Source organism: Pecten maximus, unplaced genomic scaffold (genome assembly GCF_902652985.1).
Source record: "Pecten maximus unplaced genomic scaffold, xPecMax1.1, whole genome shotgun sequence".
Classification (NCBI taxonomy): Eukaryota; Metazoa; Mollusca; class Bivalvia; order Pectinida; family Pectinidae; genus Pecten; species Pecten maximus.
Window position 1 is genome coordinate 5853 of NW_022982919.1, and position 15500 is coordinate 21352.

General features: G+C 37.2%; 2 protein-coding genes across 2 annotated transcripts; both read left to right on the forward strand.

Moving 5' to 3' along the window:
• The first annotated feature begins 4939 nt into the window (after positions 1–4939).
• Positions 4940–6415, forward strand: LOC117321146 (L-type lectin-domain containing receptor kinase IX.2-like). The gene is made up of 3 exons (XM_033875615.1): positions 4940–5306; positions 5637–5722; positions 6093–6415. Exons 1-3 carry the CDS (start codon positions 5007–5009, stop codon positions 6388–6390), a joined length of 684 nt encoding a protein of 227 aa, XP_033731506.1. The 5' UTR covers positions 4940–5006; the 3' UTR covers positions 6391–6415.
• A 6277-nt stretch (positions 6416–12692) lies between these two features.
• Positions 12693–14386, forward strand: LOC117321147 (probable voltage-gated potassium channel subunit kvs-4; the record flags this gene model as incomplete). Its single annotated transcript, XM_033875616.1, has 1 exon — positions 12693–14386. A coding segment is annotated over exon 1 (1026 nt), but the record flags the coding sequence as incomplete, so codon positions are not given.
• Positions 14387–15500: the final 1114 nt, after the last annotated feature.

Sequence of the window (15500 nt, forward strand, 5' to 3'; positions counted from 1 at the left end):
ATATGACATTCGACGGGTGTATATTGTAGACCGCCCTAAGGTACTCTTATCTTATTTTCATTAAATGTGTTTTTTTCTTTTGAATGCATGTGTCATTCTTATTGAACACAGATCTTAATCACAAACCACATATTTCATAACTTTATATTTTGTTTGTGTTTATTGTGGTGTTGGTAGAATTTTATTTGGAAGTAATTTCTTAAAATTCTGAAAGATTCAAAAACTGTCTATATGCTAACAACTCCAGATTATATTGACAAAGGTATTTTGAACATATTGCATCTACTTCTGGATTAAAACTTTCTAAATATCAGAAACTCTAATTGATGATAAACTTCAAAACATTACAGGATATTGAAGCATTTAATCTTTGAACTTAACACAAGATACAAGTTTTGTACTCTTGATATTAAATTCAAGTTTCAAACAATGATAAAGGATATTTTTAAAATTTCATGTAGACCTATTTTAAAATTAAAACTTTTCCTAAATGAGTCAAATTGTCAATTAAAAATAATAACATTACAGGAAATTGAAGAAATACTTGTTTATTTTTTAAATAGACTAAAAGCTTAGCTTCATACTCTTGGTATTAGATTCACCAATCTTATTTTCTAAATTTGTCTTTCTTTTCTGAAAGGTACCAAGATATCAGATGGAAGGGATGAATCACACCCAGGCCTATGGTGAGTAATTTCTCCAAACATTATCTATTGTGACCTAGCTAATATTTTTTCCTTGAACGTATCAATTTTCTTGTGTCAACCAGTATTTACTCAGTCTGTGATAATCTACTACCACAGTACCACAGGAAATTTTATGTAATACATATGTTAGTATATGAAGTATTGGTTTGGAATTTGTGCCAAGTCCCTGTGCACAGTCCAAAGTCCCACAGGGATTTATATATATGAAGTATTGGTTGGAAATATATGCCAGGTGCCTGTGCACAGTATCACTGAATTTAATATAAATTTCAATAATTCATTATGGTAAAATGCTACTCATCTGCAGAATATGATTTGTTGACTTTGATAGTCTTCAGAAAGGAAAATTACAATTTAACTAATATCTGCTTGGAAAATTAAGAAGAGAATTTTTTTTGGCAAAGCTGTACAATATTGGTTTTTTAAAACCTAGGTAATATAAAGTAGAGACAAAATAAAGTGACATTTTGATTTTGCGATTTGTTGAAAATACATTATCATCAATCAAAGTGAATGCAGAAAATATTTGCTTATGATCAAAAATTCTACACCTTGCCGTTGCCTAAAACTGTAATCCAATCATAGGGAGCATAGCCACTCTTTCAGAGGTTTTTTGTCAGAATTATTTATTTGTTATTTTATGAATTGACGAAATAAATTAAGCGTTTATTAAGTATTCAATATGTCAGGGGATAGTGTTATGTAAGGAGGTAATGTTATGTCAGGAGGTAGTTATATGTCAGAAGGTAGTGTTATGTCAGGAGGTAGTGTTATGTCAGAAGGTAGCGTTATGTCAGGAGGTAGTGTTATGTCAGGAGGTAGTGATCTGTCAGGAGGTAGTGTTATGTCAGGAGGTAATGTTATGTCAGGAGGTTATGATATGTCAGGAGGTAGTGATATGTCAGGAGGTAGTGTTATGTCAGGAGATGGTGATATGACAGGAGGTAATGTTATGTCAGGAGGTAGTGATATGTCAGGAGGTATTGATATGTCAGGAGGTAGTGATATGTCAGGAGGTAGTGTTATGTCAGGTGTAGGGAGGTAGTGATATGTCAGGAGGTAGTGATATGTCAGGAGGTATTGATATGTCAGGAGGTATTGATATGTCAGGAGGTAGTGTTATGTCAGAAGTCAGGAGGTAGTGATATGTCAGGAGGTAGTGATATGTCAGGAGGTAGTGAAGTGTCAGGAGGTAGTGTTATGTCAGGAGGTAATGTTATGTCAGGAGGTAGTGTTATGTCAGGAGGTAGTGATATGTCAGGAGGTAATGTTATGTTAGGAGGTAGTGTTATGTCAGGAGGTAGTGATATGTCAGGAGGTAGTGTTATGTCAGGAGGTAGTGATATGTCAGGAGGTAGTGTTATGTCAGGAGGTAGTGTTATGTCAGGTGTCAGGAGGTAGTGTTATGTCAAGAGATAGTGTTATGTCAGGAGGTAGTGTTATGTCAGGAGGTAGTGATGTGTCAGGAGGTAGTGTTATGTCAGGAGGTAGTGATGTGTCAGGAGGTAGTATTATGTCAGGAGGTAGTGATATGTCAGGAGGTAATGTTATGTCAGGAGGTATTGATATGTCAGGAGGTAGTGTTATGTCAGGAGGTAGTGTTATGTAAGGAGGTAGTGATGTGTCAGGAGGTAGTATTATGTCAGGAGGTAGTGATATGTCAGGAGGTAATGTTATGTCAGGAGGTAGTGTTATATCAGGAGGTAGTGATATGTCAGGAGGTAATGTTATGTCAGGAGGTAGTGTTATGTCAGGAGGTAGTGTTATGTCAGGAGGTAGTGATGTGTCAGGAGGTAGTGATATGTCAGGAGGTAGTGATGTTTCAGGAGGTAGTGATATGTCAGGAGGTAGTGATATGTCAGGAGGTAGTGTTATGTCAGGAGGTAGTGTTATGTCAGGAGGTAGTGATGTGTCAGGAGGTAGTGATGTGTCAGGAGGTAGTGATGTGTCAGGAGGTAGTGATGTGTCAGGAAGTAGTGATATGTCAGGAGGTAGTGTTATGTCAGGAGGTAGTGATGTGTCAGGAGGTAGTGATGTGTCAGGAGGTAGTGATGTGTCAGGAGGTATTGATATGTCAGGAGGAAGTGTTATGTAAGGAGGTAGTGATGTGTCAGGAGGTAGTGTTATGTCAGGAGGTAGTGATGTGTCAGGAGGTATTGATATGTCAGGAGGTAGTGTTATGTCAGGAGGTAGTGATGTGTCATGAGGTATTGATATGTCAGGAGGAAGTGTTATGTAAGGAGGTAGTGATGTGTCAGGAGGTAGTGTTATGTCAGGAGGTAGTATTATGTCAGGAGGTAGTGATATCTCAGGAGGTAATGTTATGTCAGGAGGTAGTGATATGTCAGGAGGTAGTGTTATGTCAGGAGGTAGTGATATGTAAGGAGGTAGTGTTATGTCAGGAGATAGTGTTATGTCAGGAGGTAGTGATATGTCAGGAGGTAGTGATGTGTCAGGAGGTAGTGTTATGTCAGGAGGTAGTGTTATGTCAGGAGGTAGTGATATGTCAGGAGGTAGTGTTATGTCAGGGGGTAGTGATATGTCCGGGGGTAGTGTTATGTCAGGAGGTAGTGTTATGACAGGAGGTAATGTTATGTCAGGAGGTAGTGATATGTCAGGAGGTAGTGTTATGTCAGGAGGTAGTATTACGTCAGGTGTCGGGAGGTAGTGTTATGTCAAGGGGTAGTGTTATGTCAGGAGGTAGTGTTATGTCAGGAGGTAGTGTTATGTCAGGAGGTAGTGTTATGTCAGAGGTAGTGTTATGTCAGGAGGTAGTGATATGTCAGGAGGTAGTGATATGTCAGTAGGTAGTGTTATGTCAGAGATAGTGTTATGTCAGGAGGTAGTGTTATGTCAGGAGGTAGTGATATGTCAGGAGGTAGTGATATGTCAGGAGGTAATGTTATGTCAGGAGGTAGTGTTATGTCAGGAGGTAGTGTTATGTCAGGAGGTAGTGATATGTCAGGAGGTAGTGTTATGTCAGGAGGTAGTTTGACGTCAGGAGGTAGTGATACGTCAGGAGGTAGTGATACATAAGGAGGTAGTGTTATGTCAGGAGGTTGTGATTAGTCAGGAGGTAGTGTTATGTCAGAAGGTAGTGTTATGTCAGGAGGTAGTGTTATGTCAGGAGGTAGTGATATGTCAGGAGGTAGTGTTATGTCAGGAGGTAGTGTTATGTCAGGAGGTAGTGATATGTCAGGAGGTAGTGTTATGTCAGGAGGTAGTGTTATGTGAGGAAGTAGGGATATGTCAGGAGGTAGTGATATGTCAGGAGGCAGTGTTATGTCAGGAGGCAGTGATATGTCAGGAGGCAGTGATATTTCAGGAGGTATTGTTATGTCAGGAGGTAGTGTTATGTCAGGAGGTAGTGTTATGTCAGGGTAGTGTTATGTCAGGAGGTAGTGTTATGTCAGGACGTTGTGTTATGTCAGGGTAATGTTATGTCAGGAGGTAGTGATATGTCAGGAGGTAGTGATGTGTCCGGAGGCAGTGTTATGTCAGGAGGTAGTGTTAAGTCAGGAGGCAGTGATATGTCAAGAGGTAGTGTTATGTCAGGAGGTAGTGATATGTCAGGAGGTAGTGTTATGTCAGGAGGTAGTGTTATGTCAGGAGGCAGTGTTATGTCAGGAGGTAGTGTTATGTCAGGAGGTAGTGATATGTCAGGAGGTAGTGTTATGTCAGGCGGTAGTGTTATGTCAGGAGGTAGTGATATGTCAGGAGGTAGTTATATGTAAGGAGGTAGTGATATGTCAGGAGGTAGTGTTATGTCTGGAGGTAGTGTTATGTCAGGAGGTAGTGTTATGTCAGGAGGTAGTGTTATGCTGTAGTTTTTACAACAGCTGTCTGATTTTATATTTCTCTTCAAAGACTTTAGCTTCAATTATCTACAAGTTTATTGATTGTTCATTTCTGACGAATATAAAAGATATCTTAGAATCATACTTTTAATTAATTTTGCTGGTTATCGTTTTTAAGATATTTTTTGTTTTCTGTTTATTTTGTGAAACTAGCTCAATATAGTTGGTTATGATCAGATCTTGAAGTTTATATTTGCTTTCCCTGTAGGTTTATATTATATATTTGGAGTTAAGAGAAAAAAAAAGAAAAAAGTAGGTCATCTTCAAACCAGTTTTAATTGATACAAGTTAATCTTCAGTTTTATTTTTTCTGTTAATAGACTACACAGTACAGCGGAATGAGATCCTCCAAAGGCACGCCAATCTTCCCCTGTTGAATCATCAGGAGTTTCAATTCCTAAATCTGTTAGGGAAAGGAGCAAAAGGATCTGTTTATCTAGCTATGGCTAACAACACTGTCCCAACAGCAGTAAAGGTGTACCATTCAGAATATTCCACAAAGCTCCAACAAGACATTTTAAATGAATCAGGCATTTTGTCAATTCTGCAGGACACTGGTTTTGTGCCGCGGGTTTATGGATTACTTCCCGACCAATCCGACTCAAGAAAACATATGCTGGTACAGGAGTTTTATGGAAACGGCAGGACGCTTTGGTCAATTCTTAATGGGAGAGACCCAAATGTTGTTATTAACACTGAAATCAAAATCAATATTGCCTACCAGTTGGTATTTGCACTCAAGGTAAGAAATTATTTCGGAAAAAAAATAATGCAAGCAGGAATGCTAAAATTTACTTTGTAAGATATGCAAAGTTTGCATAAAGAATATTTTGACTTAGTTGGCAAGTTTTCTCAAAGATGACATAATGCGGTATTTGCTGGTGCAATTTAGGATAATGGGGTATGTCAAATGCATGTTTTCTGAATGTACACATGATGGCTGTTTGTATCTGAAAATAATTTCTGAAGGGTTTAACAACAACATGATGATGATGATGTTGATGATGATGATGATGTTGGTATTGGTACATAATTCTGACTTTCTTTTAGCAATTTAACATTTTATTTACAGGCCATCCATGACAAAGACGTCCTGCTGAATGATATCAAATCTAACAACGTCCTTGTCGACACCAGCACGCCTGACTTCAGAATAAGGTATCTTAAATATTTCAATTGATCCTTAAATGTTTAAGTTTAGTATTTGATAATTAATCCCTGTAACTGATTCAATGAATCTTATATTTGTTGGGAGACAATTTTGATATTAACTGGTGTCTTTCATATAATTTAGATCAGTTAATACAAATCTTGTAAATAGAAATAACTGAAAAAACATCTTTATATCTTTATAAGTATGTATTTCCATATTGACGGCTTTTAAGATTACTAACAAACTTTAGCATCTGACCATATAACTATTAAGAGTATTAAATGCAAATGCTTGACAAATCAGCCAAATATGAAGTACAAACCTATACAATGAGTGAGTTAGTAGCAGGTATATGAAAGATTCTTTTCCTTTCAGATACATTGATTTCGATCTCGCCTCATTTCGAGGCAGTTATCAATATTCGATCCAGGCAGGGAATGCCTTTGCAGCCATTTTTGGAGGGCAAACATTTTCCTGGCTTGCCCCAGAAGTGAGAATGGGTGGTCAGACCACACCTCAGTCAGACATATACAGTGCGGGATATTTGATATCCGAGTTGCAGTGCCCTGAACTGCAGGAAATTGTTTTTCTATGTACTCAAGAAAAACCTTACCACAGACCTGACCTCGGCGTAATTTTAAATATGGCAGAATTGATAATGAGCGTAAACTAGACATGAACTGTATGGAAGTGGCTTGTGGTTTCAAGCAGTGAGTTGGTTTTGCATTTTCAGCACACTTGTGTGCTTGAAGCTCATTTTGGAGGTGCTTGTGATATTTTAATATTTTGAACTAATTTGCTGATGCATTTTCAGCACAATTTCTGTGCATTTTAACCTTCATTTTGGAGGTGGTCTGTGATGTTTTGATATTTTAAACCAATAAGCCTATGCATTTTCAGCACACGTTTATGTGCTTTTAGCCTTCATTTTGGAGGTGGATATTGATATTTTAAACCAATAAGCTTTATGCATTTTTAGCACACTTTTCTGTGCTTTTTAACCTTCATTTTGGAGGTGGATTGTAATATTTGTGATATTTTAAACCAATAAGCTTTATGCATTTTCAGCACACTTTTCTGTGCTTTTAACCTTCATTTTGGAGGTATTCTGTGATATTTTAAACCAATAAGCTTTATACATTTTCAGCACTTTTCTTTGCTTTTAGCCTTCATTTGGAGGTGGTCTGTGATATTTGTGATATTGTAAAAATCTTTATGCATTTTCAGCACACTTTTCTGTGCTTTTAGCCTTTATTTTTGAGGTGGCCTGTGGTATTTTGATATTTCAAGACAATAAGCTTTATGCATTTTCAGCACACTTTTCTGTGCATTTAGCTTTCATTTAGGAGTTGGTCTGTGATATTTGTGATATTTTAAACCAATAAGCTTTATACATTTTCAGCACACTTTTCTGTGCTTTTAACCTTCATTTTTGAGGTGGTATGTGATATTTTGATATTTCAAAACAATAAGCTTTATGCATTTTCAGCACACTTTTCTGTGCTTGTAACCTTCATTTTGGAGGTAGCCTGTGATATTTGTTATATCGTAAAAAGCTTTATGCATTTTCAGCACACTTGTCTGTGCATTTAGCCTTCGTTTAGGAGTTGTTCTGTGATATTTTAAACCAATAAGCTTTATTCATTTTCAGCACACTTTTTTGTGCTTTTAACCTTCATTTTGGAGGTGGTATGTGATATTTTGATATTTCAAACCATTAAGCTTTTTGCATTTTCAGCACAATCTTGTGCTCTGTACCTCCAATTTGAAGGTCTGCTATCATTTTGCCACCAATAGTTTTGTATGTTAAATGTCCTCCATTGTTTAAGACAATCTCTTGTGTTGTATTTACACTAAGCTTTGAGCATTTTCAGCAATATCTTTGAGTGCTACAGTCAAATTAATCCTACCTAAAATGTGTCTCATTAACATATTGAATTCTGTACACAACTTTATAAGTCTGCCACTTGTATTAATTTTGTAACCTTTAATGAGCATTTAAGTTAATGTGTACATGTATCAGGTATAAATTTAACATAAACCAAAATCTACAAATACATGTATATTGTTGTTAAAATTTTTAATTAGAATCAATTTTTAAATGCACAAACAGAAAACTGTCTGAAGATATTTTTTCAATGTCATCCTGAATACATATATTTTTTATAGAATAATTTTTGAAATATTTTGGGGACAAAACATGATTTACAGAACAGGATGCGAACCTCTGGCACACCGTGAAAAGTTGTAAGTTCGTAAGTCACTGGCGTGGATGGAATATGCCCGTAAACTTGGCCTGCTGTAAGTCAGACATTGTCAATATTATTTTAAAATCAACAATAATTTGTAAATGTATAGTTATCCTTTTCAGTATTCAGGATGAACATTATAATAAGATTTTAAAAGGTTTAAAATATCCTGGCAGTAAATGGTTTTCAATATTATTTAAATACAAATTTTGTCATTAACAGATAAAAATAAGGATGCTCTAATGAAAGAAATGGCTTTTGTAAATGATAATTTACAAATTAATCATTTATCTTAGCTATTTTGAATTTCTTGAATTGAATTACTCAAAATTTGATTTACACACTTTAAATTTTTTATAAATTTATGTACTGAAAAACTCTTTTTATTTTAGATAGATATTTGATTGAAATATACATTTAATATTCTAATAGACAATACTGTGTACTTTTGAAAATGGGAATGAAGGTGGGAGACAGGACGTGATTTACAGAACAGGATGCGAACCTCTGGCACACTGTGAAAAGTTGTAAGTTCGTAAGTCACTGGCGTGGATGGAATATGCCCGTAAACTTGGCCTGCTGTAAATCAGACACTGTCAATATTAAAATCAGTAATAGTTGGTAAATTAGTAATTTAAGATTTTAGGTTTCAGCTTTTTAACTTTTTTTTATCTCTCCTAATTTTACTGTAGTTGTAGAGTTTTGACAACAAAAAATTCATCTTAAAATTTTTCCAAAATCTCAGTTTCAAAAATTTAATTAGATGATAATTTATACAAGATTCATTTTTTTCTATTACAATGTATTTCATTTTATATGTAATTTTTACACAAATCTTAAGCAATATTCAAGCGTTTAGTCTGATAAATCTATATGGCAGCAATGTATTTTATTTTAGATACAATTTGTACACTTATCAATTTCCATTTAGTCTGATAAATCTTTATGGCAGCTATGTATTTCATTTTAGATAATATTTATACACTTTTCAATTTCCAAACATCTAGTCTGATAAATCTTTATGGCAGCAATGTATTTTATTTTAGATACAATTCGTACATTTATCAATAGAGTCTGATAAAACTTTACATATGGCAGCAATGATCTGTTATCTGATTTTTATTTGTTAAATATAGAACATTAAAAATGATATAGTTTAAGAATGTATTTAAGTTTTCTTTAATCCATCTGGTTATATACAGAAGTGATTTATCCTTGAATCATTTCCCTTAAGGGGATATGCTACATTACACTTTATGTTCTGTGCAATCAGAACTCCATGGATGAACATTTTATAGACACATCCTGATCTGTGTCAAAGAAACTCTTGTGGAACACACAAAACTGTCTTAGTAATACAGACTTTTCTACATTACAAAAACATCAATGACACTCTTTCATATGACAAAGACATCAGTGTCGCAGAGGCTCTTCCCTATGACAAAGACATCAGTGTCGCAGAGACTCTTTCATATGACAAAGACATCAGTGTCGCAGAGACTCTTCCCTATGACAAAGACATCAGTGTCGCAGAGACTCTTTCATATGACAAAGACATCAGTGTCGCAGAGACTCTTCCCTATGACAAAGACATCAGTGTCACAGGGACTCTTCAAAGACATCAGTGTCGGAGAGGCTCTTGAATCCCTATGACAAAGACATCAGTGTCGGAGAGGCTCTTCCCTATGACAACTTGAACAGCAATGTCACATATGAATAAGACAAATTTATTTGATGGAAACTTGTTGATAAGACAGATACATCAGTGTCACAAAGAAATTCTACACAACACAAATAAAATACAGTTTCTGTATGAAATACACATCACAGATGCCTGACTTTATATCTATTTATGTATTTATATCTGGTACTATTAAATGTTATTATTTTATAAAACGAGTCAGGAACCTGTGCATACATGTAATTTCAGAATATCAAGACTGTACACAAATATATGAATCAATAAAAAATACAAGCTTAGCGCTATCCTTAAAAGCTGTTTAAAGGGAGATAACACTGACAGACTATATACACGAAAAATAGCAAAAAATCTAATTATTGTTTCTGTTGGACACAGTCTAATAGATATCCTGTCAATAGAGAATGTATCATTTTCACAGCGTCACAACGACAAAGTCAAAATGTATATGTCATAAGGAAAGGTTGAAGAATTTTGTTATGGTAATACATGCAACATTTTTAGTTAAAGAAATATCTTTAAAAAAGATAAACGGCATAGTTTTAATTCTGGTGGTTATAATGTAAAACTGCTGGTGAAATAAATTAACGAACTAATGCGTTTCAGCACGGATAAAAAAAAATCTTACTTTGTTTCGTTTTTAACTGCATATCTGCATTTTGCATTTACCGCTACATTGACCAATCACATACTTCATCTTGACCAGTAACACCACCTATTATACCTATTATACGGCTGCTTTTATTTATTTTATCAGCAGTTTTACATTTTAACCACCAACATAAAACTATGCCGTTTATCTTTTTTTTAAAAGATATTTCTTGTTTTTCTTTTTGTAGCAGAAACATGTCACACAAACTCGTGGTTGCTGTACATGTTGGATATGGTATTTATTTCACTCTCGTTAATCATAAAAAAAAACTTTTTTTTTAAAAAATAACTAACTCGAGTGAAAAAAAACCCATAATTGTACAACAACCGCTGGCTGTGTTGTGTAACCTCTCTATAGATATATTAAATCGAGGATATTTGTTAAAACAAAACACCTGCCGATGACGTTTATCTGATAGTCCAGTGGTGAAATTAGATATTGTCAAAAAAATAAATGAATAAATAGACAATAAAAATAATAAACTCCATGTTTGTTAAATGTCAGTATATATTCGGCTTATCGCTTAGCTTGTCAATCGTCTGTAAAAAACGAGACAATATTTATATAAATAAACATGACAAATATAATGGATCTTTGTTTATTTAAACAGTATTGTAATTGTAATATATTACCTTACTAAAAGGGAAACGAAATGTTTCAAATTTGGTGTCTTCCGTCAGTGAGAAATTATGTATAGATATTATTTCATGAATAGAGGTTGTTTTTTGTTGTGTATTGCGGAGGCCTGGTGTTTGTTGTGTATTGCGGAGGCCTGGTGTTTGTTGTGTATTGCGGAGTCTGGTGTTTGTTGTGTATTGCGGAGGCCCGGTGTTTGTTGTGCATTGCGGAGGCCCGGTGTTTGTTGTGTATTGCGGAGGCCTGGTGTTTGTTGTGTATTGCGGAGGCCCGGTGTTTGTTGTGTATTGCGGAGGCCTGGTGTTTGTACCGTATTGCGGAGGCCTGGTGTTTGTTGTGTATTGCGGAGGCCTGGTGTTTGTACCGTATTGCGGAGGCCTGGTGTTTGTTGTGTATTGCGGAGGCCTGGTGTTTGTTGTGTATTGCGGAGTCCTGGTGTTTGTACCGTATTGCGGAGTCCTGGTGTGTGTTGTGTATTGCGGAGTCCCGGTGTGTGTTGTGTATTGCGGAGGCCTGGTGTGTGTTGTGTATTGCGGAGTCCTGATGTGTGTTGTGTACTGCGGAGTCTGGTGTGTGTTGTGTATTGCGGAGTCCCGGTGTTTGTTGTGTATTGCGGAGTCTGGTGTTTGTTGTGTATTGCGGAGTCTGGTGTTTGTTGTGTATTGCCGAGGCCTGGTGTGTGTTGTGTATTGCGGAGTCCCGGTGTGTGTTGTGTATTGCGGAGTCTGGTGTTTGTTGTGTATTGCGGAGGCCTGGTGTTTGTTGTGTATTGCGGAGGCCCGGTGTGTGTTGTGTATTGCGGAGTCTGGTGTTTGTTGTGTATTGCGGAGTCCCGGTGTTTGTTGTGTATTGCGGAGTCCCGGTGTGTGTTGTGTATTGCGGAGGCCTGGTGTGTGTTGTGTATTGCGGAGGCCTGGTGTTTGTTGTGTATTGCGGAGGCCTGATGTTTGTTGTGTATTGCGGAGTCCCGGTGTTTGTTGTGTATTGCGGAGGCCTGGTGTTTGTTGTGTATTGCGGAGTCCCGGTGTGTGTTGTGTATTGCGGAGGCCCGGTGTTTGTTGTGTATTGCGGAGGCTTGGTGTTTGTTGTGTATTGCGGAGGCCTGGTGTGTGTTGTGTATTGCGGAGTCCCGGTGTGTGTTGTGTATTGCGGAGGCCTGGTGTTTGTTGTGTATTGCGGGTTCCCAGTGTTTGTTGTGTATTGCGGAGGCCCGGCGTGTGTTGTGTATTGCGGAGGCCTGGTGTTTGTTGTGTATTGCGGAGGCCTGATGTGTGTTGTGTATTGCTGAGGCCTGGTGTTTGTTGTGTACTGCCGAGGCCTGGTGTTTGTTGTGTACTGCGGAGGCCTGGTGTGTGTTGTGTATTGCGGAGGCCTGGTGTTTGTTGTGTATTGCGGAGTCCCGGTGTGTGTTGTGTATTGCGAAGGCCCGGTGTTTGTTGTGTATTGCGGAGGCCTGGTGTTTGTTGTGTGCTGCGGAGGCCTGGTGTTTGTTGTGTATTGCGGAGGCCTGATGTTTGTTGTGTATTGCGGAGTCCCGGTGTGTGTTGTGTATTGCCGAGGCCTGGTGTTTGTTGTGTATTGCGGAGTCCCGGTGTTTGTTGTGTATTGCGGAGGCCTGGTGTTTGTTGTGTATTGCGGAGTCTGGTGTTTGTTGTGTATTGCGGGTTCCAGGTGTGTTGTGTGTCAGACCTTTTGGACAGGTAAGCCACTCGGCATTACTCGTCATAAGTATCGCGTAGGGCCAGTCATTGTAACACTCATTATGTAGTTTTCTATAGGGATTAAATACAGTTTACTATTTGGAACCGTTAAAAAGGCAGGTTTATATTATTATGCCGGTGTAAATAAGAAAAAATAAACTGTTTGACGAATGATATTTACTTGAACACTCGTTATTCGATGAGTCAACTTCAGAAAAGGAAGCCGAGTTTTTTTAACCAGTGACATATACCTAGTGGATTTTAAAACCTCGTATTCGGGAATGTGAGCAGTGAAACATTGTGTTGTGGAATTAGGAACTTAAACAAAATTGAGTTCCGCGCTGTTTGAGAGATCTGAAATCCGTTTCCATCAAGGATTAATCTTTTAAAGTACAATATGAGAAGAATTTTAATGTGAAGGATTCGCCATTGTTAAACGGCTCTATCTCCCGGGTTTGGACCGAAGCTTTGGAATCATTTAAAGGATTACAAACATCTATATAGCAAACGTCGGGCTCCTAAATATTAAATATTATTTTATTTTCGCTGACATATATCAATTTAATCCCTATCTATATCAATAATGTCACGTTTGAAAGTCCAGACATACAAGATAACCAACCCATTATTAGATAGGACTTTGAACTGATGCTGGAATGAATGCAGATCTAAAAACGGTGATCTGACTTTTCAAAATCGGAAAACAAATGGATGCCGGAAAGAAAGGAAAGGTCAAATTTGCCGACCAGAAAGTCAAGAAAAAAGCTAAATCGGCCTCAGACAGACGAAATTCGTCCAAATTAGTTTCGGTTCAGAATAGTTCGGACGGACGTGTGGACGAACGGACAGATTCAAACAAAACTCGAACCGAACAATACAAAGAGGACACTAGTAGTGAGTTGAATCGTATTGATAGGACACAAATAGATTTGGACAGGACGGAAAGTGGTCAAGAAGAGTTAGTTCCGGATAAATCAGACACAACCTTCTCGGACTTGAACGTTCCGGTCAACAGTGAAAATCCTGACAAATATGACTACCCCACTGAGAATGGCCGGGCAAATCCTGCCAAAGTCACGACGGACGAAACTGAACGGACGAAGGTACCCGAAGTTACGACGGACGATACTGGACGGACGAAGGTACCCCATGTCATGACGGACGAAACTGGACGGACGAAGGTACCCCATGTCACGACGGACGAAACTGGACGGATAAAGATACCAAAAAGAGCACAATCAGCGGCAAGCGAAGGAAGCAATGTCGACGATGTTGGCGCTGAAATAATCACTTTAAATATCGGAGGATTTAAACACCAGACAAAATTAGAAACCATTTCTCAATTCCCAAGTACCAGACTCGCTAAATTGGCCGATTCGGCTAGACTGACTGGAAAACGGGAATATTTCTTTGACAGGCACCCAACTTTATTTGGATACATTTTGAATTTCTACAGAGTAGGGAAATTACACGTGCCGATTAGTCTGTGTGGACCCCTTTTAAGGGAGGAACTCGATTTTTGGGAAATTGACGATAAGGATATTGAGCAATGTTGCTGGGTTCATTACATCAGTTTCGAGGACACGCTTGATATGATAGAGAAATTTGAACAAGATGACAAGCGCACGAAGAACTCAGCACGAAATGTTGGACCCGATGATCCTTGTTGGTATCGTCATAGACCGAAAGTTTGGAGGGCTCTACAAGATCCTTATTCATCTAAAGGGGCCACGGTAAGTCTTAGCCCACCCGTATATACTAGTGTTTGGACAACTCACTTAAGGCTATATACTACCTCACACATTACATCATTTATTTGTACTCGAGTTATCTCCCTTGAATGACACGTCATACTTATTGTTTAATTTCAAATCTAGAATTTAAAAAGTCGTTCATCAAAACGTTCGCTATAAACGCTATAGATACCCCGCCCCCTTCTTTATACATTAAAACCTCGATATAATGCCCCACCCCCTTCTTTATACATTAAAACCTCGATATAATGCCCCACCCCATCCTCGTTTACAAAGTGTAAAATTAAATAAATGTTACAATATCCGTACTCCTCGGGGCACGTTTTAGATTTATTCTCTATAAATCGACAGAAAACACGTCATAATAACCGGATCATCCGTTTTGTTTTCCACGGAAGTGTCCGCAGACATAATATCTGTGTTTTTTAGTTTCTAGACTATGCCGGATAACAGCTATGACCACAAACAATGTTTAGCGGACTATTAAAACATGATTTAACAGCAAATGTTGAATCCAAACATACGGGTTCGTTACAAATGATATGATATATGAGATTGGTCGCACATGTGCAGTCCATCTCATATATCATAACATTTGTAACGAACTCCCGGGGTCTAGATATGTGGAAATAATACTAAAACACAAAATATTTGAGCGTGAATGGAATAAACCCTTGTTAATCGTTCTAACACAATAGTGTATATTTATTGGTATGCAGAACACGTTAGTTTGTTCACATGCTATTAATCTTTTGTAAACGGGCGTATTTAAATAAATTGTTAATCGGATCAGTCCATTTTATATTCGTGTATGAATTATGACGGAGTATTCGTTCGCTCTATAGAATTAATCTATAGAAAAGAAACTTGAAATTAAATTGAAAACATATCATTTAGTGGGTCAGTAAGCCAAAATAAATTGAAAAGCACGTCGAGTTAAATATGAAAAAATATATTTCATTTCAATTGTGACAGTATACTTATATAGCGGAGCTGCTATCAGGAAGTCGTGAAATATTGGTAAAATTTTATCCATGTTTCTAATCTCAACAAATGACTAGATTCTTGATAACCATTGTAAATTTTGTGTAAA